The 25,363-nt window shown below is 40.1% G+C and overlaps 1 protein-coding gene across 1 annotated transcript in view; it reads right to left on the bottom strand.

Annotated features, from left to right (window-relative positions):
- Positions 1–25,363, bottom strand: part of TAMALIN (trafficking regulator and scaffold protein tamalin) — a 38,662-nt gene that overhangs the window by 5,711 nt on the left and 7,588 nt on the right. Inside the window, exons 2-7 of the mRNA XM_089679174.1 lie at positions 14,784–14,833; positions 11,449–11,503; positions 6,535–6,637; positions 3,474–3,567; positions 3,261–3,327; positions 1,430–1,496 (exon numbers count right to left, since the gene is read on the bottom strand). Of these exons, the coding sequence (XP_089535300.1) occupies positions 1,430–1,496; positions 3,261–3,327; positions 3,474–3,567; positions 6,535–6,637; positions 11,449–11,503; positions 14,784–14,833 (436 nt within the window). The remainder of the gene's footprint in view (positions 1–1,429; positions 1,497–3,260; positions 3,328–3,473; positions 3,568–6,534; positions 6,638–11,448; positions 11,504–14,783; positions 14,834–25,363) is intronic.

Below are 25,363 nucleotides of genomic sequence, written 5' to 3'. Positions count from 1 at the left end.
CTGTAGAAGCAGCGTTTTCTTAAAGTCAGTGTGCATAGACCCTTATTGTGCTTGGGTTGGATGGAAGTGGATCCATCAGAATTTCCAAATCATAGCATAACAAATGAATCCAAAATTTGTTTGTTTTTTTCAGATTCACGGAACTCTAGTAGATATCATCCAATCAGCTTATTCCATTTCTGTTTGTGGGCTGGACTAGCAGGGATGACTCAGAGTGCATAAGTAATCTCCTGAAATAACGAACTACCGTGTTACTATGAATATAACAATTTTCCAAAATAACTTCCGAAAATATGAAACAAATCGGGACGAATATCGAAAATTAATCTGACAAAACGAAATGATTTACTTGAATCCCAAATAAAACTAAAATTCTTGTGTCATGCTCATCTCTCAAATCTGGGTCCAAAGACCAATGCTCTTTCAGAGGGTTAGTATGATCCTATACTACAAAGGCTTCTATTGGGGCAGTGTTTAACAGTCAAAAGGAGGAGAGATAAAAGAATTTTAAATAAAAAGGTTAAGACCAGGAAACATTGGTAGTTTGGGTCACACAGAAAGTGATAGTTCAGACCTGCTGAGCGGACTTACCTCAGATATTAGCCTTAAAAAAGAAGTTTAGAAATATGTTTTTTTTAAATACTTACCTAGGTGGATGCGGCATTGATTTGATGCTGTATCTGTTCCCTGCCCCTTCTAAGGGTGAAAACTGAGTGATCTGACACAGCTGATCGCTCAGTTCTTCCCCTCCACTCTGAGCAGACAGCTAGGATTGTCAGGTCTCCAGCGCTCTACTCTGCTAATCTGCCCACCCTAGGTGCTCACTGGAGAACTGGGCTGTGGAGGGGGCAGGAGGGGCTGGCTCAGGCTCACAGCAGATAGCCAAGAGGCTGAGCCAGCTTCTGGTCCAGGATCTTTCCCCAGCCTGGACCAACTGAGTGACATCAGCTGACAGCGGATTTTAGCTCGCTGACAGCTCAAAATGGGTCACAGGAGTGCAAAATGAACTGCACTCCTGTAATCCACAGGAGTACAGCCAAATGAGCTTTGGCTGTAGTTCTCCTTTAACTGCTATTGAGCACAACCCAACACTCTACAGTAGCAGCAAGATTATTTGCAACATAATACTTTTATCAATAGACAAAAAAAAAAAAAAAAAAAAAAAAGGAAGAAGAGGTTGCACTAAATTCTGGGAAGCATAACTTACAGCACAGATCTGTGAGAAAAGAGAACATGACTCACTAAAACAGGAACATTTTAGGAGAAGAAAGTACTTGTTAAACAAAATACCAATGATTAATTGGTAACACATTGTAACCGGTTATATGACCTCTCTCCTGCAGGGTTACTAGCTCTGAAGTGGTTTGCTCCCAACATGCAATAACCACATGTGGGGTAAGAAGTAAAGAATTAAATACAGGACACTTACCATGTAGGAGTCTCTGCTCCTGCACCATGAGCGAGCGATATTCCTCCCATTTCTCATACAAAGTTTGCTGCAAGGACGATAAAGGAGAAACATCTGTTAACTTTTACTCGTATCCAATAATCTGGCTAACCAAATACATGTGCATATTACTTTGATCTTAGCAGCTCATACTGTTATTAAATACGTAAATCGATATCTAAATTTAGGGCAGATATTAAAACAGAACATTAATGTATTAATTAAACGTTTTTTAAAGGCATCTAGTGTAAGTTCCCAAATTAGACTTTTTTTTTTTTTTAAAGATCTTCATCCCAAGCATGTTTAGATCAGCCTTTAACAATCCAATGCACAGTTCTGACTGGGAATAGGTGAGGAAAGCAGGTCTGCTGGATTGTGGATGACAAGGAACATGCTCATGAGAGAGAGTTAAAAGAATGAGCACATCAGTCTGTTGTTCCTTTTTTCACTGTCTATAATGGGCTGACAGTAGGGAAGTGACCTAGCTGTATTACTTAACTGCTGTAAAGAAAAGTTAGACCGCCTAAACTGCTCTGCCGTCTTGCAGAATTATCTAGATATACTTTATTTTTTTGCCAAACAATCAGAACATCATGAAGCAGGACTCTGAAGTGCTATTGAAATAAAGGTGTGGTGTAAAACATATGTAACACACGAGTCTTTGCTGGATATCCGGTCATTATTAACCACAGATTCCAGTAGCTGCCATCTGCATTGATAGAATTGCTGTAATCAGCCACAAGGGCTTCTGTGTAGCCCAATACTGCAACCCCAACAATACAGACTTAACAAGCAGGTAGAGCACCCCTGACTGTTATGACAGCATACCTGGAAATGGAAAACACAGCGGTAAGTATACACCACATTATACCATATCTCTCATGGCAGTTTAGATTTATGCTCTATGGAGTTCATTAAAAGGATAAGTTCACCTTTTAACAAAAAATAATAAATGCATATTTTTTTTCAGGGAAAAAAAAAATATGCATTTACTATTTTTGTTTTAGGAGCCTGGAAAACATTGCACCAGCAATCAACAGATCGCTGGTGCCATGCAGGTCTCCTGCAGACTGTCAGTGTAATCTGTCTGCTCATACAAAATCAGGCAGTTTTACACTGACAAAGAATCAATGAACTACCACAGCACTCACCAGCAGTGAGGTAGTTAAGAACTACAAGCAGACAGCTGCATAAGGTTGTCAGGGCTTGTAGTTTCCCCACTAGTGGTCACAACGGGGGATTGGGGGTTGTAGGGGCCAGTCCCAGAGTAACATGTTACACAAGATGAACTTTTCCTTTAATTCTCCGTTCACACCCATGCAGGTGTGGCAGTGCATGTGTATTTTTTGTTCTGTGTGTAACATTTAGGGCAGCCAATTCATTTCAATGGGCTGTGCCAAGTGCGAAAAGAGCACAAAAATGCATGACCCTATTTTTTTAAACCACACTGCACCAAAATGCATGGTAATATGTTTCCAGGCGTTTTTGGCAAACGCAACATCACATGCATTAGCACAGGTGCATTGGGGTGTCATTAACAATGAATGGCACCACTGCAAGCCAACAAAAGGAATGTGCTTTTTTTGTGCACTGCGGGGAAAGTGTACGATTTTGCACACATTCCCCTAATGCACAAATGTGAACCTAACCGAACATCTGCCTGGTAGCATATGAGTAACAGATAAACATCAGATGATTAATGTGTTGCATCAGCTGTGGAAACCGTTCAGGATGCCCAACATTTTTGTTCAAAACTGAAAATATTATAGTTAGTCTACTACGTGGTCATGCTCATTTCATTACTGCTACATACCTTTAGATACTGGAGCCTGGCCTCCAATTCAGCTCTCCTGATGGAAGAACCATAAACAGTCTCCAGCCTGTCAATACAAAAATATACATTGAAGCTGCATGCTCCAATAGTAGTTTACAAGACATACATACAGGGAAAGCCAAAAAAAAAAAAAAAAAAAAAAAAAACGCAAGTAAAGCACAACCAAAACATTTGTCTTAATTCAAATGTTACCTTATTTTATTCCCAGAAACCTTTATCAGCTCTACAATTTCCTTGTGTCTGATTCCTTCCACATTGAGACCATTAACTCCAGCAATTATATCACCTAAAAAAAAAAAAAAAAAAAAAAAAAAAAAGGGACATGTAAGGAGGACATCATACCTTTTACCCAAGGATCAAAGTTGTTTAATGATCTGCTACACATATATTGCAATAGCTTTAGGAAAAGTTTTCTCAAATTAGGAAGGATAAAAGGTGTGGAATAAGAAACACAGAATGAAACATGAATCCATAAACTGCCAGCTTATGTATAATAAAAACAGTAAAGGAGCTTTTAATAGTGCCATAAACCATTACTCCAATATCCGGTTTTTCCAGCCTTCACTAATCCCAGAGTAACTCTGTACCTTCAAGTGACTAACAAATCAGATAAAAAACTACCAGTCACCTCTATAAAGCTGACATTCAAGTTGGTAAGGTTAGTAAAAAAAAAACCTGGCTACATAAGGTGGGGTGTTTTGGAGACCAACATATCAGGTAGCAAAGAATGAAGATGTAATCACCTGATTGTTGTTTGGGGTAACAAGTTTTTTTGTTTAATCAGTCCCACAAATTACAAGTATCTTCTTTGCAATTACAGTCTTGCGTAAAACAATTAAAAAAATTAAATACAATTTTGTCACTATTTTTAACTAATGGACTTCTAATGTTTACCTAAATGTGGTGGTTCTCATTACCACCTCCTCCATTCCCCCCAGCTCCTCATCCTTACCTACTCCCCCCTTCTTTCTCCTACCCATACACCCATTATATTCACCCCCTATACTTGAATTCACCACATGTGCTGCCAAAGTAGAGTTAGGCATGGCTGACCCCAACCTCCAGTAGCTCAAGGCACTCGCCTCCCATATTTACCCCATAGGGAGGTATGCACATTACCGTACATTATATAATTGCAATACCTCAGGCAGCTTGACACAAATAACCAGAAATTGCAACTGCCTCCACTGTGCTGTGGCCACACTATAAACGCATATGACAAACTGGGCATCAATGCCTACAGTTTCATTGTTTAGGAATTATGACTATACGAAATTTGTACCCTTTTTGACATTTATTTCTCTTAATCTGAAAATCAAAAATGCATTGAATAAAAATGATATTACAAATAAAAGTAAACCTGAATTCTACTACACCAACCTATTAACTCAGTCTTGAAACCACAAAGCCTAAAACATGCCAGTAACGCATGCCTGGTAGCAGCTTTGGGTTCTCATTCAAACATCTGTCAGTGTTGCAAATCACTTACCTCTAGTGATAACCAGGAGCACTGGACAGGATTGCTTTATGGGCAGTGCTACTGATTGGCAGCCTTTGGATAACCATTCAATAAGTAGCACTTCCTGCATACATCCAGTGTTGTGGCCGAGCACCAGTAACAGGGTCATACATCCAGCCCTCAGTTTTGGCCGAGCACCAGTGGCATGCATCCAGCCCTGTGCTGTGACCGAGCGCCAGTGCCTGAGGCATGCATCCAGCCCTGTGCTGTGACCGAGCGCCAGTGCCTGAGGCATGCATCCAGCCCTGTGCTGTGACCGAGCGCCAGTGCCTGAGGCATGCATCCAGCCCTGTGCTGTGACCGAGCGCCAGTGCCTGAGGCATGCATCCAGCCCTGTGCTGTGACCGAGCGCCAGTGCCTGAGGCATGCATCCAGTCCTGTGCTGTGACCGAGCGCCAGTGGCATGCATCCAGCCCTATGGTGTGGTTGAGCACCAGTACCAGAGACTGCAGGAGCCCAGATCTGCCAACAAGATTAGTTTACAGAGGGGGAAGAAAATACAGGAAACTTGTAATGACGTTTAGATGCAATTCAGTCTTTAAACTAAGTGGGTTTGCTATCTGGATGCTCACAGCTTTTTACATTGCCTCATGCTATCTAGCCTAGTTGTAGTTACCAAGATTGTTAAATGGATTGGAGAAATGGTAATCCCTAATAAAAAAAACCATGTTGTATGAGCTGTATCAACAAAAAACACCACATGGTGATTACCTAACAGTAAATACATAAATATGCTCAGCTATCTATAACTCATTGTTGGCCTCTGCTCCTCTTGGCTGCTGTCAATATGTCCTCTGCACTTCCTCACAGATAAAGGAGGATGCTAGGCAGGGGACTTCAACTTCATGGATTCCACGAAATCTCTATGAAATCTGGCAACTTTGATTAGAGCAGGAACAGAAGTTCATGCTCTGTACATTACTGCATGGACACAATTGGAGGCTCCTTTCCAAGCCTTAGCTTGCCTGAGTCATTTCCTGCAGAGAACATGTTGGAGAACATAGAAAAGCAACAGGGACGCGAACAAAAACATTCCCACTGACATAAGCTTCATATTAACACACTGCTGTTCAAAGTAAAATATGGCCAAACAGACCACTGCCACGAATGGGAGATTTACTGAAAAGTGAAAAACATTTCAGAAACATAACTGAACAAGAGACTCCTCTTTATTTTTTGGCTGAAGTGGATATAAAGCGGGGAACAAGATTGAGGTATCTACACCATATAAAGTATGGAAGGACTTTAGTTAGAACCCTTTTAAACAATATTATACCAAAACTAGGATAAAAAAAAAAAAACTTCAAGAGAGGCAATCTAAAATGTACTATTTTTACTCCTGTCTTACAGGAAACCAAAAAAAAAAAAATCATCAAGAATACGTTTCTTTGTAATAGTGTCACACCACACGTCTGCTTACGTATGTAACCAACGGTGAATTACAGTGATAGGGAAAACCCGAGCCCCCAACCAAACGTTTCAAATGACTGAAGGTGGAGATGATGGTAATTGAAAAAATGGCATGTGTGACTATCTAAAAATTACTGTCAGGAAGGTGTTCAATTACACAGGAAGTCACCAATAAACCACTTGCATTTCTTACCAATGACAGCAGCATGATAATATGAGGAAATTCCAGATAAAAAGCATGCATACGCAGCAGTTTAAGTGTACCTCATGTCTTTTGGCTGAAGTGTCAGCAGTTATCTGGAGGTATAAGAGAAGCTGACTTACCAACTTTTAGGCCACACAGCATAGCGGGGCTTCCTTCATGTACCCGGCAGACAAATGTAAACATTTCCACTGTATTCTTGTCTTTATGGTGCAATCCATAGGTCTGCAAAAAAAAATAAAAATAATGATCTCTTACATCAGGTTTATAACCAACCACACAGTGGTCTCCAAAATGAGACTAGGCAAGACGATTGTGCGTACTTTCCAGCCTTAAAAATACGCAGCATGGTAAAACACGGGAACAGCGTTCCTAAGGCAAGGAATACTTTTCAGGACAATCACAAATTCACGTTTCCTAATCGACTATCCCTGTTCCACACTTTGTTTACCATTTTTGACTAAACTGACCAGCTTCTGTGCTGCAAGCTTTTATTTTACGGCTTTTTTACATCTTCAGCTGAGAAAATGTTGTGGAGTAGTTAGTTTTGTGTGGGATGTGACAAAGGGAAGGGTTAGGGCTACATGTACCACTAGATGTGAAATTGTTCACACGCATTGCACGCATCTTGCCCCAGACAGCAGTTTACTGGCAGACATCTGCTAGAGTCCTACTCACGCTGGATCATGGCCCCGTCCAGCAGAAGAGACTCATTTCATGTCTATGGCTAATGCTGTGCAGAGCTGCACATAGAGGATATCTGCTAGCTGGTCAATGTAAAGCTGCGGTCTTTTCAGTATAAGTACATTAGTGTCACTTTAGCAAAATGGATGTAAAGAATTGCAGATAACCTTTGTATACAGTACTGGATAATTTGATTTAGGAGGCCCAAGATAAACACCTGCCACAAGAATATAGGGAAATAATGGCAATATGCAAACATTCAGCCTGGCCACTTCCTAGCAACTGACAGGAGGCTGCCCTGGATGAACACTTTACCAGCTGCTTCTATTTGCTTAACAGGTGATAATCCAAAGCCCTGTGTAGGTGAACGGAAAACCGCAGTTACTTATTAACCAGCTGTTATATTTATATTTACAGTGTACACTGAATAAAACTATTCATATCAATATTATATGTGGCCACTGTTGGTTTAATTAACCCCTAGCACGCAGATTGCATGCCTTTTACTGGTACATGTAACAAAGCCTCTTGTAATATGTGCACGTCCTCCGTTCATTCAAAAGTTGTCCCATAGCACGGAACACGCTGTTGATTTTTCCACTTAATGGCATTTTCATATCAGGCGCACTCAGCATCTGTGCTCAGCACAGTCCCAATGCAAGACTTGTTCCCTATCGTTTCAGCTCACACCACTATGCTTGTGGATGTGTGACCGGTATAAAAGTAGTACGACATTAAGAACTTTTTTTTAGTGCAACGTTGTGGGAAAATACACCACATTAACCACTTCCAGTCCGGACACTTTTACCCCCTTCCTGTTCAGGCCAATTTTCAGCTTTCAGTGCTATCACACTTTGAATGACAATTGCTGGGTCATGCAACACTGTACCCATATGAATTTTTTAGCATTTTTTGAGACAGATAACGCTTTATTTTGGTGGTATTCACCACTGGGATTTTTATTTTTTTTGATATGCAAATTAAAAAAAGTCCAAAAATTTTGAAAAAAAAAGTTTTATAAAATTTTGCAAATCAATAGTATTTCATCATAAATCTCTGCCAAAATTCATTCAGTTATATTTTTAGTAAAAAAAAATAACCCAAATTAGTTTAGAACCAAAAATTTTAATATTTAAACTTTTTACATTTGTTTATATTTTTATTTACATTTTTTTTACATACTGTCACCCTAGCATACTGTTGTGAATAGCCTTGTACCATGTGACCTCTGATCATTCACAGATGTCACACGTAGTAAGCAATGATGTCACAAGTGACATCTTGCTTACTACTCTGCATGTGATCACTGATTGGCCAATCAGTGATCACATGATCGGGACCTCATACAGCGGTCCCGTCCGACGATCGGTGTTCCACTGTGTCTGGAGGACACAGCAGGTACCGAATCGCGGTGCTGCACGCTCCCAGGGAGCGTGCACAAGCAGGGTGCGGGGAGGCTGTTTATAAACCCTGCACTGCCACCGTCCGGCTGTTTATATACAACAGCCGGACAGGAGGTGGTTAATGAGCTGCAAAGCAGCCAATAGAACTTAACAAAATGTCATTTTTGACATTTCAATAAAGTTTGCACAAAAGAAAAATGCAAGAAACAGTGTGACACGTCTGGAAAAGCACATCAGCAGCCATGTGTTCAGTGTGGCTGCTGGTGTGAATGAGCCCCCTTATTAAAAACTACGCACCAATTCATTTGTCAAATGGCTGAGTTGCTGGCCTGTCAGCCCAGACTTAAGCACTAGAACAGAAAATCCTTTCCAGGAGGTAAATTTAAACAAAATGCCGACCAATTTCTAAAACTTCTAGCTACCTGGCTGTTGTAGACAGATAAAGATTCCTAATGTTTGCCGACATTTCTGATCTGCACATTTGTTCCAGGTCAATGGTCAAAGTAATGGAGTGAAGGGTTCAGCACAACAACCTGGTAACCATCATTTTCAGAAGGTGATCATAAATATCTGCCTCCATATTCCATTAAACACAGGGTTACTTGGAAGAGCTGTCAGCTATTCAAGTTAAGGTGTATCCCGGTTTAGTCCATTATTTGTTTTTAGTGGTCCCAGACATGGGGTTCCACTTCATTTTGGGTCTCTAACGAGGAAAAGTGCGCAAACGGGGAACTATGGATCTTTCTGGTTGATGTTGTTAAGCTTTTGGTTATAGTGGAGTACATGTTTTATGTGGTTTTTCTGATAATGTGCTTGTTCTGTTAGACAGCTACTGTGTCCTGCGATACACCTGGTATTTTGGTATATGCCCTGTTTTTACGCAACTTCTTTAAATAAAGAGATAAGTTAAGGTGTATAGGTAAGACTCCTATATATTTGGGAACCTGTCATTTTCTAGGCTACAACTATACTGTAAAAACTCTGAAAAAAAGATGAACACCAAAAGGAAGAAGCATTACAGAAAACACATATGCTGAAACATGTTAGGAGATGTGGCTTACACTGTGCAGTCTGATGGAAAAAAAACAAACAATTTTAGACAATTTGCCAGCAAGCAACAAAACCCTCAATGTCTAGACAACTTTTCTGCAAACTCAAAGATGGGGCAATATTCCCTAGTCTAGCCAAGGTGACCATTTTGTATTGTCACAAAAAGTTTGGCCCCAGTTCCTCTGTCTGATAAAGTCAATGCAAATAAACATTGCCAAGCCAAAAATGAAAGCCAATCCACTGGACAAGTGATAAACAAGGAACTGCTAATTAAAGACTTCTCAATTATTCACCACATGCAACCACAACAGTAAAGAACTGCTATTAAAAATGTCATCCAGAAATGCTTAGTGTGCCTAACCAGTACCCTAAAAAAAAAAAAAAAAAAAAAAAAAAAAAAAAAAAAAAAAAAAAAAATTTACACATTTGTCTCAAAGTTCTTCCTGGAAAAGCACTTCCCTGTATGTGAGGATGCATGTGCCTATAGCCTCAAATCTGTATATCTGCAGTGTGAAATCTAAGACACTACTGCCTCTGACTGAGATAGAGATACACTTCTCTCCAAGCTCAATGTACATCAGTGTCTGATCTCACCATCCGTCATATTTTAGTGGATGGTGGACTCCAAGACAAAAGACCCAGAACGACCCCACTATTCAAAAGAAAATGTATAAAAGCCAGGCTGGATTGTGCCAAAATGCTTACCAACAAGCCACAATACTTCTAGAAAAATGTATTAAGACAAAGCTGGAGCTTTTTGGCAAGTAACATCAGCTCTGTGTTCACAGATGAAAAATAGAGCTTTGAAAGAAAAGAACACTGTACCTACTGTAACAGGAAAGGTCCCTTGTCCGGCAGGGGTGCGCCTTTCAGAGAAGGCACTCTCTCAATGAATGCAAAGCATTCTCTGATTGGATGGGGCAGAGAGCGGAACATAACTGCCCCACCCTGTCCAATTATAGAACAATGTGCATTAATTGATAAAATGCAATGCTGAGTAGCCAACCTTGTGTTCACAATGCATCAAGACAGTCGCTCGTTATGGGACCCAGAAACTAGTGTAGATCATGGTGGTAGTGGTGTCTACTTCAGTGATTTCCAGCTTCTAGAGGGATCCCACAGGTATAGTATATGCACAGTTTCATTGCTCCATGTTGGCCTAATATACCGATGTAAAAAAAAAAAAAAAAAATTCCATACCTGGAATTCTTATTTAAAAAGTGACAGTCTGCAAATCAAATATGATCGGAGTTCAACATCCCACACTAGTGCTGAAGGGTGCTTTAAAGGCTTCAGTAAAAGTATCAAAGCTTGCCAAAAATGTTGCAAATTTAGAAAAGCTTGCTGCACACACTGCTCTAAACTGAAGATACATTTAGAGATCCAATTCTGTGATGTTGTGATGGAATTGTGCAAATAGACTGCCTTCACCACTATTGACACCTTTCAACCATGTCTGCAGAACTATACTGAAAATAAAGATTTGATCGGTTGAAAAATTCCAATTGCTTTGGCCAAGGATCAACTCATTTGAACAACCTAAATAATCAATGCTGATTCTTCCAGTGACAGTTTCAGCACCCAGTGAATGTTATCAAAAGTCAAAATAATTGAAGACGGACACATATCCTTTGGTGTTGCATTAAACAATAGTTTGATATTTAATAGATTCAATTATTAGATCAATTGCTAGATTGGATGAAAAATCAATAAGATCTAGGGAAAGCATATGCTTTTAGGTGGCATTGCATTATTCAGAATTTTTAGCTAACAAGTCATTTAATATATCATTCACATCAACATACCAGACAAATAAGATACAACACAAAAGCCACACTACTGTATTAGAAATACCTTCAAGTAAGAAAAAACACCAAAAGATTTGGAGACTGGACTCACCTGAATCTCAAACCCAAAAGTTTCAGATTCTTCCTTCTCCAAAGTAACTATTTTTCTGCAAAGAGAAGGAAAAAAAATTTATTGTTCCCATTTTTGTATAGTGTTTTTTCCCCCTACATCTTCACTGCAGTTTGCCAGTAGACAAGACAAAGCATATGGACTGTGAATTGCACAATACAGACCATTGTTCTGTATAACAAGGCTTCGGGCCTCTCATTATCAAAGCCAAACACCCACCATGCCTCAATAGGCCTTTATATGGGGTCTCTTAAAGTCCAGTTTTGCACATATGTTGCCAATTAGATGCCATCATTAATGGTACGGTTTTTACACTTTGTCATTAGCAAACATACTGAGGCATTACGAAAACAAAAACAAAAACAAAAAAAGAAAAGAATCTAACAAACATAAGTAATTTGCAGGCACCGTACTGCTACTGGGGAATGTTAAACTGCTTAAAAATAAAATTAGATAATTGAATGTAGTTCAACAAGAGCTCTGACTTCAATAAACTTGATCTACAGGCAAAACGTTATTGGTTTAGAATAGAGTGGTAAGGATTTAGGGCTTGCTCACAACAGCCTTTACATTGCAACGCAGTGGTGGGGCCGAAATCAGTGCAGTGATGATGTGCTGAGCTCGGCACATCGCACATTTTTATTTATTTATTTATTTTTTTTTTAAACAAACGAATATTGAGATGCAACACAGACATCTCATAACATTAATTTGTCAGCCAGGTAGTGCTAGGTAGAGAATTGCCTCACACTGCGCTGCTCTGAAAAAAGTACTGCGTGCAGTAGTCTTTCATTGCACTGCGCCCCGCACATCACCGCAATGCAGTGGTGTAAACCAGGCACATAGCAAACCATGCAATTTGCCTTGTCTATGCGGAGGGACTGCGCTGGAAAAGCCGCCCAATGTAATCACACCACATGTGGTGTGAGCATATAGAACCAGTTAGATTATTGCTGTCTGTCCCAGCTACGTAAATCCACTTTTTCTGTTTATCCTCATGACCACTGTAATTGGGACAGAGTTAGGGAAAGTACATATTTTAGCACTGCTATCGGAACAGGAATAGAGGAGAAACCCCTCAATGGGGACACTTTCTGGAGACAACGGTCTTAGGCCAGTTACATATGGAACACATTCTGGCCAGTTCCTAATGAACCACCCAAAATCTGAGCGGTAAGTGACTGACAGCATGCTTTCGCCTGACATTCTTTGATCTGAAGAACAATGTACCTAGGTGTTGGCCGAACAGCGACTGCATCAAATCCCAAATGCAACCACTATTTGATTATTCTGACAGCCTCAAGTGCAGGAGAGATCTGCCATTTAGAATAGATGGGGGGGGGGGGGGGGGGGGAATTGATTTCTCTCGTTCAGCTCATGTGTATGGCCAAGCTTTACAGGGGACTGACCTCATTTTAAAGATATAACCTCACTTTCGGTTGTGTCCACAGGAACAGAAGGTAAAGGGAAAATTCTTCATTGTAACAGATAGCAAAAAAATCTACCAGGGGTTTTAATGACTTTGTATTCCATCCAAAAGTAAGAAAATTAATATATTTGGCTTTTTGCAAATTTATAGATTTAAATACAAAAGATGGTCATAGATGATGCAATTTTCTTTACTGCACACATGGGTCACAGTCAGTGTTGATTGGGGAATCTCTCTTGCTGAGCTATTGTGTTCTCCCACTAGGAGAACAGTGATTTTTGCTAGTGGCAATGGTTGCATGATAATTCAGACAGGTTGGTTGTACCCAAGTTGCACAGCAATCGATTTGGGTACAACCAGCTCACCCACAAATGGTTGGAAAAAAAAAAAAAAAAAAAAAAAAAAAAAAAAGAAAGATTCGAACCATCTATGGTCTGCTTATGAGAAGCATTGACGGTGCTTTACTTTGATATAGATGGCAGCATCTATGGTTTAAAGGGACACAGACTTTGTCCAGTGAATTAAAGGACCAGCAAACACTACCTACTTATACAAAGAGCAAATAAATTTTATATATATATATATATATATATTAATATATATTAATGTAGAGTCTATTGTTTCTATCAGACAGGCCTTATCTTTAAGATAAGAGGATCACAGCAGGAAACTGAGCACTGAGCATCCTTACATGAGCGCTAATATGGCCATCCTTCCTGTACAGCCAAATACAAACTCTACATAAAACAGCTAAAACATTAACATGCCATAAGATTTGCATGCACCCGGTATATTTGTTAAGTGGGGGAAAAAAAAAAAAAAAAAAACAACAAACACACACTAAAAGAACTGAGGATCCTCTTTAGGAAACCATAGTACTTGTGTGCCTACTATTACTGTTGTACTTCTACTTGCACAAGTTTACTAAGCAAAGTCAGAGGTCAAATACCATATGCTTCATTTACATCATAATCAATACTGAGACAATAAGATGTTCCATACTGGCAAACGTATACATCAATGCAAGTAAATAATGGAAATTAGATCAATATCCAAGGTGATCCTAAAGTGCTTCCTTAGCACAAAACATGGTTTTAAAGGCCAATTTTTTTTTTTTTAAACTACAAGGGGGCGTTCAAGTCAAGCCGGGACTTAATGTTACAGGCATAATCAGGGATGCTAGCATGGTGGTACTACACTCACTAATAAGTGGCAAGTGTGTCCTATAACTGATAGGTGTCGCACATGTTGCAGGCCAGTCCAGAGACAGTTAATCAAGATAACAGACAACAGGGATCATGTGTGCATGGGACAGTGTGTGGTGATGAAGATTCTTGTGAATGAAGGTGTAAAAGTCACGGATATCTACAGAAGACATCAAGCACAGTATGGTGATGAGATTCTTGGCCACAGTAAGACATTTGATTGGTGTAAATGTTTCAAAGATGGCTGTATGTCCATCAGTGACTATCCCGGCCATGGCGGTTCCCAGCCCGCAGCAGTCATCCCTGTGAACATTTAACACATGGAACACCTGATCCCGAATAATGGCATAACCGGTCGTGAAATTGCACAAGAGACAAATCTCATGGGACCAGTGAACACAATGATGAAGTGAAGCAGGCTGTCCTAGGATGGTTCAGGAGTACTGACAAACCTCTCTATGCCTAAGCTTTCCAGGCATTAGTTAAACGCAGAGATAAATGTATAAATGTAGCAGGGGAGTATGTCAAAATAAATGCAGGTTCTACACCTTGAAATTAGTTCTTTAATTATATAAACGCAAAAGTCCAGGTTTGACTTGAATGCCCCTTGTATATACACCTATATAGAGACAAATGCAGGAAACAAAAGGAGCGCATGGAGCTAGGTGGAGGAGATAGCTTACCTGTAATGTTCAGATGTCTGGCTCACGTTCTTCCAGCCCATTGGAGAACCCTAAAAGAAAAAAAAAAAAAAAAAAAAAAAAAAACAACAGATTAAAACATGTCCACAAATTTACACAAAGGTGTGTGCGCAGCATAAACAGCAGTGGTCTAGCTAGTAAGGTCCTTCAATGACAAGATCTATCTAGCAGTATCCATCAGCAGTCCCTGCTTGGGTACTTATTTATGGACACAGAGGTTTTCCTAAGACCAATATAAGGATACTCAAGCTGGCTATACACTAGTAGAATTTTATTCCTTTTTTTTTTTTTTTTTTTTTTTTTTTTTTAAAAAACATTGGTTTCATTTTCTAATTGTTAGTGGGCCAAATAGACATTCATTTCAACTTATGTGATGAGAAAATTCGAAGGAGCAGGATAAAAAAAAAAAAAAAAATGTTCCTAGAATGAACAAATTTCTAAACAGCTACATGCTATTCATTCAGGAAAGTCCATTCACGCCAAAAATAAACTTTAAAGTACTTTAGAACGACATTAGTCAAGCCATTGAACATTCTGAGAATTTCATATTAACATTTGTTCCAAAGTGTATGGCGAGCTTTAGAGTGACCACAAGGATCAGTGGGATTGTCCAGATCTTTCGGGCTTTAAAAAAGGATATAGCAAATCTGCAAAAAATTGCATTGCAAAAACAACTTATACTGTATGTATCAGCCATTATATTATATATCGGTGGGGTCCTGGTGGAACCTGAGTGGCCCTCAAGGCCTCTACAGACATTCTTTTGACTGGCGACTTGGATTCTCTCTCACACATCTTAATTTTTTTCCTGTCTCTACAGAAAGCTGTTGGGAGGCTACAGACATGCATTGCATTTACTGATTATATGCAGCCTTCTGGTGATGTCTAGGTCTGCACTTGAGGCCCCCTACATCAAGCTGTCCTCCTTTGTTCTGGGAGGAGTGTACACTGAAGTCATAGTGGTCACCAAACCAGCATAAGTAGTAGAAGCAATGTATACACTTCAGATATAAAAGGAAATCACAGTGCTGGAATAAACTAAACAATAAAGTGCTGTATAACCAAACAAGTCACTAGCATCCATTTCATACAGACAAGTGCCTCTTTGATGGTCAAATGACAGTTTACGCTACAACGGCAACAATTTCATCTCATGCATTATGGAGTCTAAACAGCAGAGCTATAGCAGCTGGGACAGGCTAAGAGAAGTCACTATATATTGCCTACGTGCCCCTTAATACTACATACAGTATGGAATTATTGGGGCTTTTTCAAACAAAGACATTAATTGAGTGCAACAAGCTACTCTGCACTAATCTTAAATGAGCTCCCAAGACAACAATAAGGAATTCAGAAGGTTAATCTGGGATTAGATACTTTAAATACATTATGTGTAAATGTCTCTGGACAAATTGTTAATGAGAGGACTAATTAACATCGACTTTCAAAAAAAGACTGGAGGTGGCCCTAGATATAGGACATAACCAAAGTTTTGGTTCAGGCAAGTCTCAGCATGAATATTTATATAACAATCACCACAATTGCTTTTCTATGGAAATAAAGAGATGACCTGCATATTATAGGAATCTGTATCACAACACTAATTTCCTTTCCAAACATTAAAGACAAACTTCCTTCCCACTCAGGCTTTTAATATTTTACTTGCATCAGAACAATGACAAAGATATATCAGTCAGTTAGGATGGCAGTCTCATGTTTACTAATAAAGCTTTCAGCAACTGTCATTTCAGGAACCAATCAGAAATGCAGGAGGAGGATATATGTTCAATACATGACTGCAATATGAATAAATATACCAAACAAAATCTTTCAAAAGTCTAAAAATACTCCCAACGTTGTAGTACTTCAAGACAACACTACTTCCGGAGGGGCAATAAGAATGAACGGGAAAGTAAGGGCTCATTCACACTTGACTGTTTTTCCAACTCTTGCCAAACGCCCCTATAGCGTTTGACAAGCGTTGGTCCGGCGTTTGCGGAGCGTTTTTTAATGCTCCGCAAATGCTGCATGCGCGGTTTAGCAGTGGTTGCTAGGAGTTTGCAAAGCACCTATAATGAAGTTTAAATGGTGTTAACGCTCCGGAAATGCCCCACAACCGCACACGCCCGGCATTTGCAGAGTGGCACCACAGACTTGGATAGGAGGCTTCAACTCCTCCTAACTCGACCAGAGGCGTCCGTTTTGCCACGATGCTAACGCTCCCGTGTGAACAGCACCATGTGCTGCAATGTGCAGAATTTTCACAGGCGTTTGGGAAGCGGTAAAACGCTTCCCAAATGCCTGTCTGCTGCTTGCAAACAAGGCTAGTGTGAACGTAGCCTTAGTTTTCTCCAACATGCTATGTAATCTGTCTTCATATTACTGTGATGCTTCAAGCACTTGTTTTTGAAAACCATGTGTACAAAGCCCTCATCATTGTTAACAGTAGATGGCTTTCTTGTCAATTTCAAAGTACATCCACTAAAGATGGCCAAGGTGATCATGGTACCAATGACATAATGACCATCCTGATTTCCAAGGCCACCCTAAAACCTGGAGTCTTCAGCTGAGCTGAAATCAAACAAGGCTGAGGCATATTCTGGGTAGAAAGGGCACATGTAACACTTCTAATATTCCAAGTATATTTAGCTTGTACGGTCAAATGTTCACATGACAAGCACAGACTATCTCTCTAGTGTCTATTCTTGCAAAAAGGAACTTAAAGGGGATATGATCAACAGGTTTAAAAACGTAAATGGTCCAAATAGTAAACTTGGTGTTGAGTTATTCACTTTCAGGTCATTACAGAGGACAAGGGAGCACTCTTTACGGGGGGTAATGCACATAATATAACTGGATACTGTAATAATATTTATAGGCAACATCAGTGGTAGTTGATCCAGGGAATATTAGATTGCCTACCGGGGGATCAGGAAGGAATTTTTTCCCCCTACTGGAAAATTTGGATTATACTTTATTGGGGTTTTTTGCCTTCCTCTGGATCAACTGTGGGTATAGGATTATGTATATGGGGGGTTTCAATATCTTTCTTGTTGATTGAACTAGATGGACTGTCTTTTTTCAACCTCACTATGTGACCGTGTACCCACTACATCCACTTTAAAAACCAGTAACTCTGGGTTCACACGTTTGCGGCCCATTATACAAGTAGCAGTAGGTCGTAAACAAAGCATCGAAAAATGTCCAGTCCATTAACACACAAGTGCTAAGAAGAAAGGAGATCTGTAAGTATAAAATTGCAGAAACAATGAACACATGAGCCATTCTTTCCAAACTCCTGTGCCAATTTTATAATGCATTACGCTGACGTATTCATTACACGTAAAAGACCAAAACATTTGCATGCAACATGTAAATGACATTCAGCGTGCACTGGATTCTTCCTCATATGCCACATTTACCCATAGTTAAACACTTGCCCTTCTCACAGACCTATGAGGGAAGGCCTTTATTTTCCCAGTCTACCCTCATAAAAGTCTCTTTCACACTGCCCAGCATATATTTTAATAACTCTCAATTCATTTCCAGAGACAATTTCTTCCATTGTTTGATTTGAGGTTCACAGCTCATAACAAGTGTCAGATGCAGTAGGCAAAGAGTCTGTTCCAAGTGCATTTATAATATGTGAATAGGAACTTCAAACTTTAAAGTAGGCGTGGGGGGGGGGGGCAACGTGAGAGTATCGCTGGAATAAACTTCACACAGCCAGGAATGTGAATTATGCATTGACGCTCTAAGTCAACTTAACATTTGTAGCAAAAGAACAATTGTTTAAAAAATTTGAAGAATCAAGTTAATAAACAGATATGAACCAGATAAATCATCAAGTTAAGTGAGTCACAGCGCTTAACATGCCGAAGTACAATCCTGAATATATAGATGTACTACTTATGTGGAAAAATGATGGTTTGCACTTAAGCCTTTTAATTTTCCTTTAATAAAATGCTTTTGGAAAGTCCCATTGTATTGTTTGTGTTGTTAATGAAAGTACTGGGAAGTGTTTAGTCTTCCCAGAATATGGGAAGTGTAGACAGCTATTTGATGTCCTGCTAGCACAGCTTAACAAATGGTGATCATGTACACACTGCCACAGACACAAGACATCCATCGTCTGACAGCTTCAATTTGGCTGCCTACCAACCACCACCTTTTATACTCCAACCCCAAACATTTTGTATAAGAAGTATGTAATTGTTAGAACCGCTGTCTGGGACAATTTTCCCTACACTTTATATTGAGTCAGAAATGGAGTGACTCTCCAGTGGGTACAGGCTACAACATAATACTTTATTCAATAATTCTCTGCCATCCTTCCCAAGGAACTGCTCCCCTTACCTCTTGTCCTAGGAAATAAAAAACATGGCAGATTACAGCTAGGGTCACACTCATCAATTCTCTGAAAAACAAATTTGCAGGTTTTTTTTGCCAGCGACAATTTTCAATGGGACTAATGCACCACAAATGTACGCCAAGTGCTGGCTAGCAGTTGCAGCCCCAGAAACTTGAGTGGATGAGTTTGACAAATGATGCCCACCTGTCAACTGGACATGCTGCAGTAAATCTGTAGTGACTGCACCATGTAAACAGTCTCCTCCAGCTGTATGGTAGGAGTTAGGTGAGCAGTCAATGGGAGGAGAAAATGTGGCTCACCTGCCTGTGTGGGCCACCCCCTGGCCACTCGTAATAAAAAGGCATTAACACTTTACCAAATTTTTGCCTGCAATCTAGATGTAATGAGGTTCTTTTGTTGATCAATAAACAGGTTGCAACCATCTACAACCAGATTCCAATTTAAGTGGACAAATTATTGTAACATGGCAATCATGGACCAAACAAGTCTGGGCATCAGCAAACAAATGCAAACCCTGAAAAAAGTTAGACATTAGGTATGATAGCTATATGGTTCCAGAAAGTGGCCCAGCATTGACTTCACTGTCTGCAAACTACTTATAATTACATTGTCTACTGATGGGGCCTAATAACACATTTATGACTACAGTAACACAATGCAGTAGAAAACTCCAATATTAATTACAAACACTCTAATATCCATAGGCATAGACACCTTTTCCTAACTTTCCCATTTTTGATTTAGAGACACAAATGGAAAGCTAGAACAACTTACTGATATTCACGTCTTCCGAAAATTTGTGTATACCTATAGTATATTGCAGAAGCAGAATATTGCATATATAGTTGCTTGTCACCATAAATCCAAATTGTTTATACTACTCCACATCAATTGAGACATGGATGAGCCCTGCTATTTACTTTTGGTATAGAAATAGATAAAGTTCTAAAGATGCAAGCAAAAAACAAAAAAAAAAACAAAAACAACAACCCCAAAAACATACCAAGGACTCCCAGAACAACCATATTACACAGAAAGGGAATATTAAAGGGACACTAAAAAAATGACATGGTCATCTGTGCTCAAACATATAAACAACCCTCCAGGGTATCTTGACTTTGCTTTTTGCAGGTGCTTGTTACTCAACAGATACTGGAAAACCAGTTCAGCTCTTTAAAACCAGTCAGACTCGTGTCCATAGGAGCAGTGAAAAATAAAGATACTTAGGAGGGAGGACAAAGTCTGATTACATACAGTAGCTTCATTCAGACATAACTGTCAAACTTCTAGGCAACCTGTCAAAACGCAATAACAATACTCCAATGGGCAATGCCTTCCTTACAATTCCGATTTATTTCAAAGTACATAAAAGTCCTAAAACTGTAAAACAATACAGTTCTACATTGAATATGTTTATGTGCTTTACAGATCTCTTGGAACATGTCCCAGCTTCTGTTTATTCACATCAAAAGCTCAATCTTCTTATTGTCCCCAACTTCATGAACCATCTGCTTCCAAAAGGATAGAGGCTAATGCAGCTTAAACAAAGCAATAATTAAATTATGGCAATTTAAAGAGACAGGGTGTGACCACCATGCCATTTCTTGTTTAACAGCAAAGAAAAACAAATCTATTATTAAAAAGGATCATGAAAAAGTGAGAGGCAGCAGTCTGTGAGCAAAGTGCCACCAGCAAAAACAACTAGATTAAGACAAATAGGATAAAGAAAAAATGCAAATAGAAGGGGACAAAGCAGCCGACAAATCATTTACTGATTACCAGTGTAGCTTGCCAGACAGAAAATGGGTTAAGTGGTGCCAAACCTGTTCAAAGATTACTAGTGTCACAGCATATGCCATTCAATTAGAATGTTTAATTAAACAAAAGTGACCTTTGTCACCATGATGAGGCTTTAGAAGTCTAACTTACACACATTTTATACCATAATCTTGTTAATTATGACACAAAATGTATAATGGGCACATATGGTTAATCAGGGCTGCCAAACACAGTAGCAGAAATAAATAAAGCTGGCCATACACAAAGAAATCTATCAATTCCCCCATACAGGCTAAAAAGCATAGATGAGCAAATCTCCCCTGTCAGCTATTGTATTTTGACAGCCAGAATATGCAGCTGTCAGAGCACCTGAACAGTGATGGTATCTTACTCAACTGACAATTTTCAGATCAAAAGAGGTTGGGTGGGAGGTTCACCAACAGGACCACTCACAGCATCAATTTTGATCAGTTCAACAAGAACAGGCTGGAATTTGCTCTATGTATGTCCAGCTTAACAGTCACAAAATCAGCAGCTAATCTCTGTCTGTTAAAGGTACCTGCAGATTTTATATTGTGTTTGGCCACCAATCATTCCAAAAATTGATCTTTGCAGAAAAAGGCAATACAAACTTCCACTGTGTGGAGCAGCAAGGTGGCTTAGTGGTTAGCCCTTGCAACACTAAGGTCCTTGGTTCAAATCCCAGCCATACTATTTGCATGGAGTAGGTATGTTCTCTCTGAGCTTGCAAGGGTTTCCTCTGGGCACTCATTTTCCTCTAACACGCCAAAAGAAATGCAGGTAGGTTGATTGGCTCGAGTCGAAATTGCCCAAGACAGACTGTGCATGTATATACACATATAGGAAAGAGGACCCTTCAATTGTAAGCCAAACACCTTGAAGGCAGGGACTGATGTGAATAATGCACTGTGTGAATTAACGGTGCTAAATAAATGCCTGTAGTAAATAAAAGATTACATGAACTTTAATCTATAGATCTACTTTGAGGGGGAAAAAAACAAACAAAAATAAGGAATGGTGCAGATCCTTGTCATCTCAGGGAATACTCAACTGTGACCCCTCCCAGCCAATCAACGCTCTGAACAGGCTTGCTTTGAAACACAACTGAACAAAAAATATACAGTTTAATGTACATTCCCTTCATAATACACGCTCTATGAATCAACAGCCTTGTGACGGAAGAGGTCTAAAACCTGATTGCAGGGACACATTGGTCCATCCATTTACCAAAATAGAGTTACATTTCTTGGCTCTCAAGTTTTGGGCACTTCTTGCCAGGCTGCTTAGCCTCGTAGATGGACAACTCTCAGAAAACAAATACATATACGTAATGTATACTGAAGCAACTGAAGCGAGTAACTAGCATTTCAACACAATACCCAGAAACAGGAACACTATGAACACACAAGCCACACAAATGTAAGAAGGAGTCGTCACATTCTTCAGAAATGTGACGAGAAAGCTCTCCTGGCCTGAATACTGCTATGCAGTCACTTACAGGAGGCCAACTATCTAGCACGGACTGCCATGCTGATCAAATTGAACAAGAAAGCCCCAAATGGTTAGAACCAATTTACAGATACACTATATTGCCAAAAGTATTGGGACACCCCTCCAAATCACTGGATTCAGGTGCTCCAATCACCTCAATGGCAACAGGTGTATAAAATCAAGCATCTAGGTAAACCGATTGCTTCTACAAACATTTGTGAAAGAATGGGTCGCTCTCAGGAGCTCAGTGAATTCAAGCGTGGTACGGTGATAGGTTGCCACCTGTGCAATAAGTCCATCCATGAAATTTCCTTGCTACTAAATATTCCACGGTCAACTGTTAGTGGTATTATAACAAAGTGGAAGCAACTGGGAACAACAGCTACTTAGCTGCGAAGTGGTAGGCCACATAAAATGACAGAGCGGGGTCAGCGCATGCTCAAGTGCACAGTGCATAGAAGTCACTGACTGTCTGCAGAGTCAATAGCTAAAAATCTCCAAACTTCATGTGGCCTTGAGATTAGCACAACAGTGTGTAGAGAGCTTCATGGAATGGGTTTCCATGGCCGAGCAGCTGCATCCAAGCCTTACATCACCAAGTGCGATGCAAAGCGTCAGATGCAGTGGTGTAAAGCACATCACAACTGGACTCTAGAGCAGTGGAGACATGTTCTCTGGAGTGACAAAGCACGCTTCTCGGTCTGGCAATCCAATGGACGTGTCTGGCTTTGGCGGTTACCAGGAGAACAGTACTTGCTTGATTGCATTTTGCCAAGCATAAAGTTTGGTAGAGGTAGGATTATTGTGTGCGATTTTTCAGGGGTTGGTTCCAGTGAAGGGAACTCTTAAGGTGTCAGCATACCAAGACATTTTGGACAATTTCATGCTACCAACTTTGTGGGAACAGTTTGGAGATGGCCCCTTCCTGTTCCAACATGACTGCGCTCCAGTGCACAAAGCAAGGTCCATAAAGACATGGATGAGCGTTTGGAGTGGAGGAACTTGACTGGCCTGCGCACAGTCCTGACCTTAACCCAATAGAACACCTTTGGGATGAATTCGAGTGGAGACTGCGAGCCAGGCCTTCTTGTCCGACATCGGTACCTGACCGCACAAATGCGCTTCTGGAAGATTGGTCAAACATTCCCATAGACAACACTCCTAAACCTTGTGGACAGTCTTCCCAGAAGAATTGGAGCTCTTATAGCTGCAAAGGGTAGGCCAACTCAGTATTGAACCCTACGGACTAAGACTGGGATGCCATTAAAGTTTGTGTGCGTGTAAAGGAAGGCATCCTAATACTTTTGGCAATATAGTGCATGTGCTGAGTCAGTGAAATTATGAAACCTGCAAGACAGCCAAACAACCTGCATTTTCAGAAAGAAGTGCTAACCATAGCAACTCCCATTACTTTTTTTTTACTTGTACTATAGCTGAATTAACTTTAATATGCTACTATGACTTCAAAAGACCTAGTGGCAAATGTTCTGTATAACAAGTCACAAAATTGCTCAGCCAAAGATGCCAGCAATCAGGCTGCTGGTGAAAGGTTGGCTCTCAGGGGACACACAATGTGCACTGAACAATTAATAAGTCACCAGTGTGTGCACTTGTTATTTACATAGGCAAAGTAGCTCAGGGATCCTAGTGAAAAGGATACTAGAAGATAAATAAGCCATGTATAGGTTCAACATTAGGAAACAGGTTTGTGAACATAATTTTCACATGGTAATCTCTGGGATTCAGAGATACTAGCCATCTGTATGGGCAGTTTAACACTTGACTCCCGTTTGCAGTGAAGCTCCCCCTGCACTGCAAGGTAAAATGCAAATTTTTGACTAGGTGACCAGGATGAATCGCTTACCAAATTCCTTGCTCCTGTATGCTGAAAGTCCAGCCACCATAGCATCTTCGCTAAGTGCTGGTTTACACTGGAATGCCTTTCTGCATTTCCCACACTGCATTCCAAACACACTGGATGTGTGAACTGCTGAGGGTGTCAATAAATTGCCAACACCCCAAATGCAGATGGCAAATGCAGTGCACTGGTCTCGACCAGGTTGCACAGCACAGAACACCATGTGATCTGGTTGCAGTGTATTTTTTAATGTAGTGCATGCACTACTTTTAGTGCAATTCAGTGTGTTTTCAGCTCATTCAAATGAATAAGCTGAGTATTATTATACAGGATTTATATAGCACCAATAGTTTGCTCAGCTCTTTACAATATAAAGAGACAATACAGCAACAATACAATTCAATACAAGAGGGATAGGAGGTCCCTGCTCCTTGGAGCTTACAATCTAGGAGAATCTCATCACACTGAATCATACATTGCACAGTACCAGAGTGCACTCCTGTACGATTCCTGGTGTGAAATGGCACTAAAGCTGGCCATACACTGATTGAAATTTGGCTAGGTTAGCAGGTACCAGACAGATTTCAATCAGCGTGTGGCTGTCCCAGCTCGAGATACGTCAATCGTTTGATCGACTTTTGTCAAAGGGACATAATGGGAAAATATTCCAACATCAGTAGCTTCAGTCAATCACCCGCTGTTGCTGCTCAGTGTATTCTGACAGTAGAGGTGCTGCTGTCAGAATGCAATGTCCAGGTGGGGATTCCTCCAGCCACCTCATTGGTGTGGATGGAGGAATCTGCTAAGACAGGAAAAAGAAAAAAAAAAAACTAAAAAAAAAAACTAAAAAAAAAAGTGTATGGCCAGCTTAAGGCACCCTGGTAGTCACAGGCACTGACATAAAGTACAATGCGGGACCGAAAGCCCTGTATTGTTTTTGAGGACACCAGGGGACTGTCCACAACCTGGCATATCAAGAAGAGTTGGGTATTGGCTGCTGGGGGAGTGAGGGATAAGGCAAGTAAAAGCCCTTGTTTCGGC

This window comes from Staurois parvus, unplaced genomic scaffold (assembly GCF_062004578.1).
Source record: "Staurois parvus isolate SC_StPar_1 unplaced genomic scaffold, SC_StPar_1.0 ptg000017l, whole genome shotgun sequence".
NCBI lineage: Eukaryota > Metazoa > Chordata > Amphibia > Anura > Ranidae > Staurois > Staurois parvus.
This window is presented reverse-complemented; position numbering and strand designations above follow the sequence as displayed.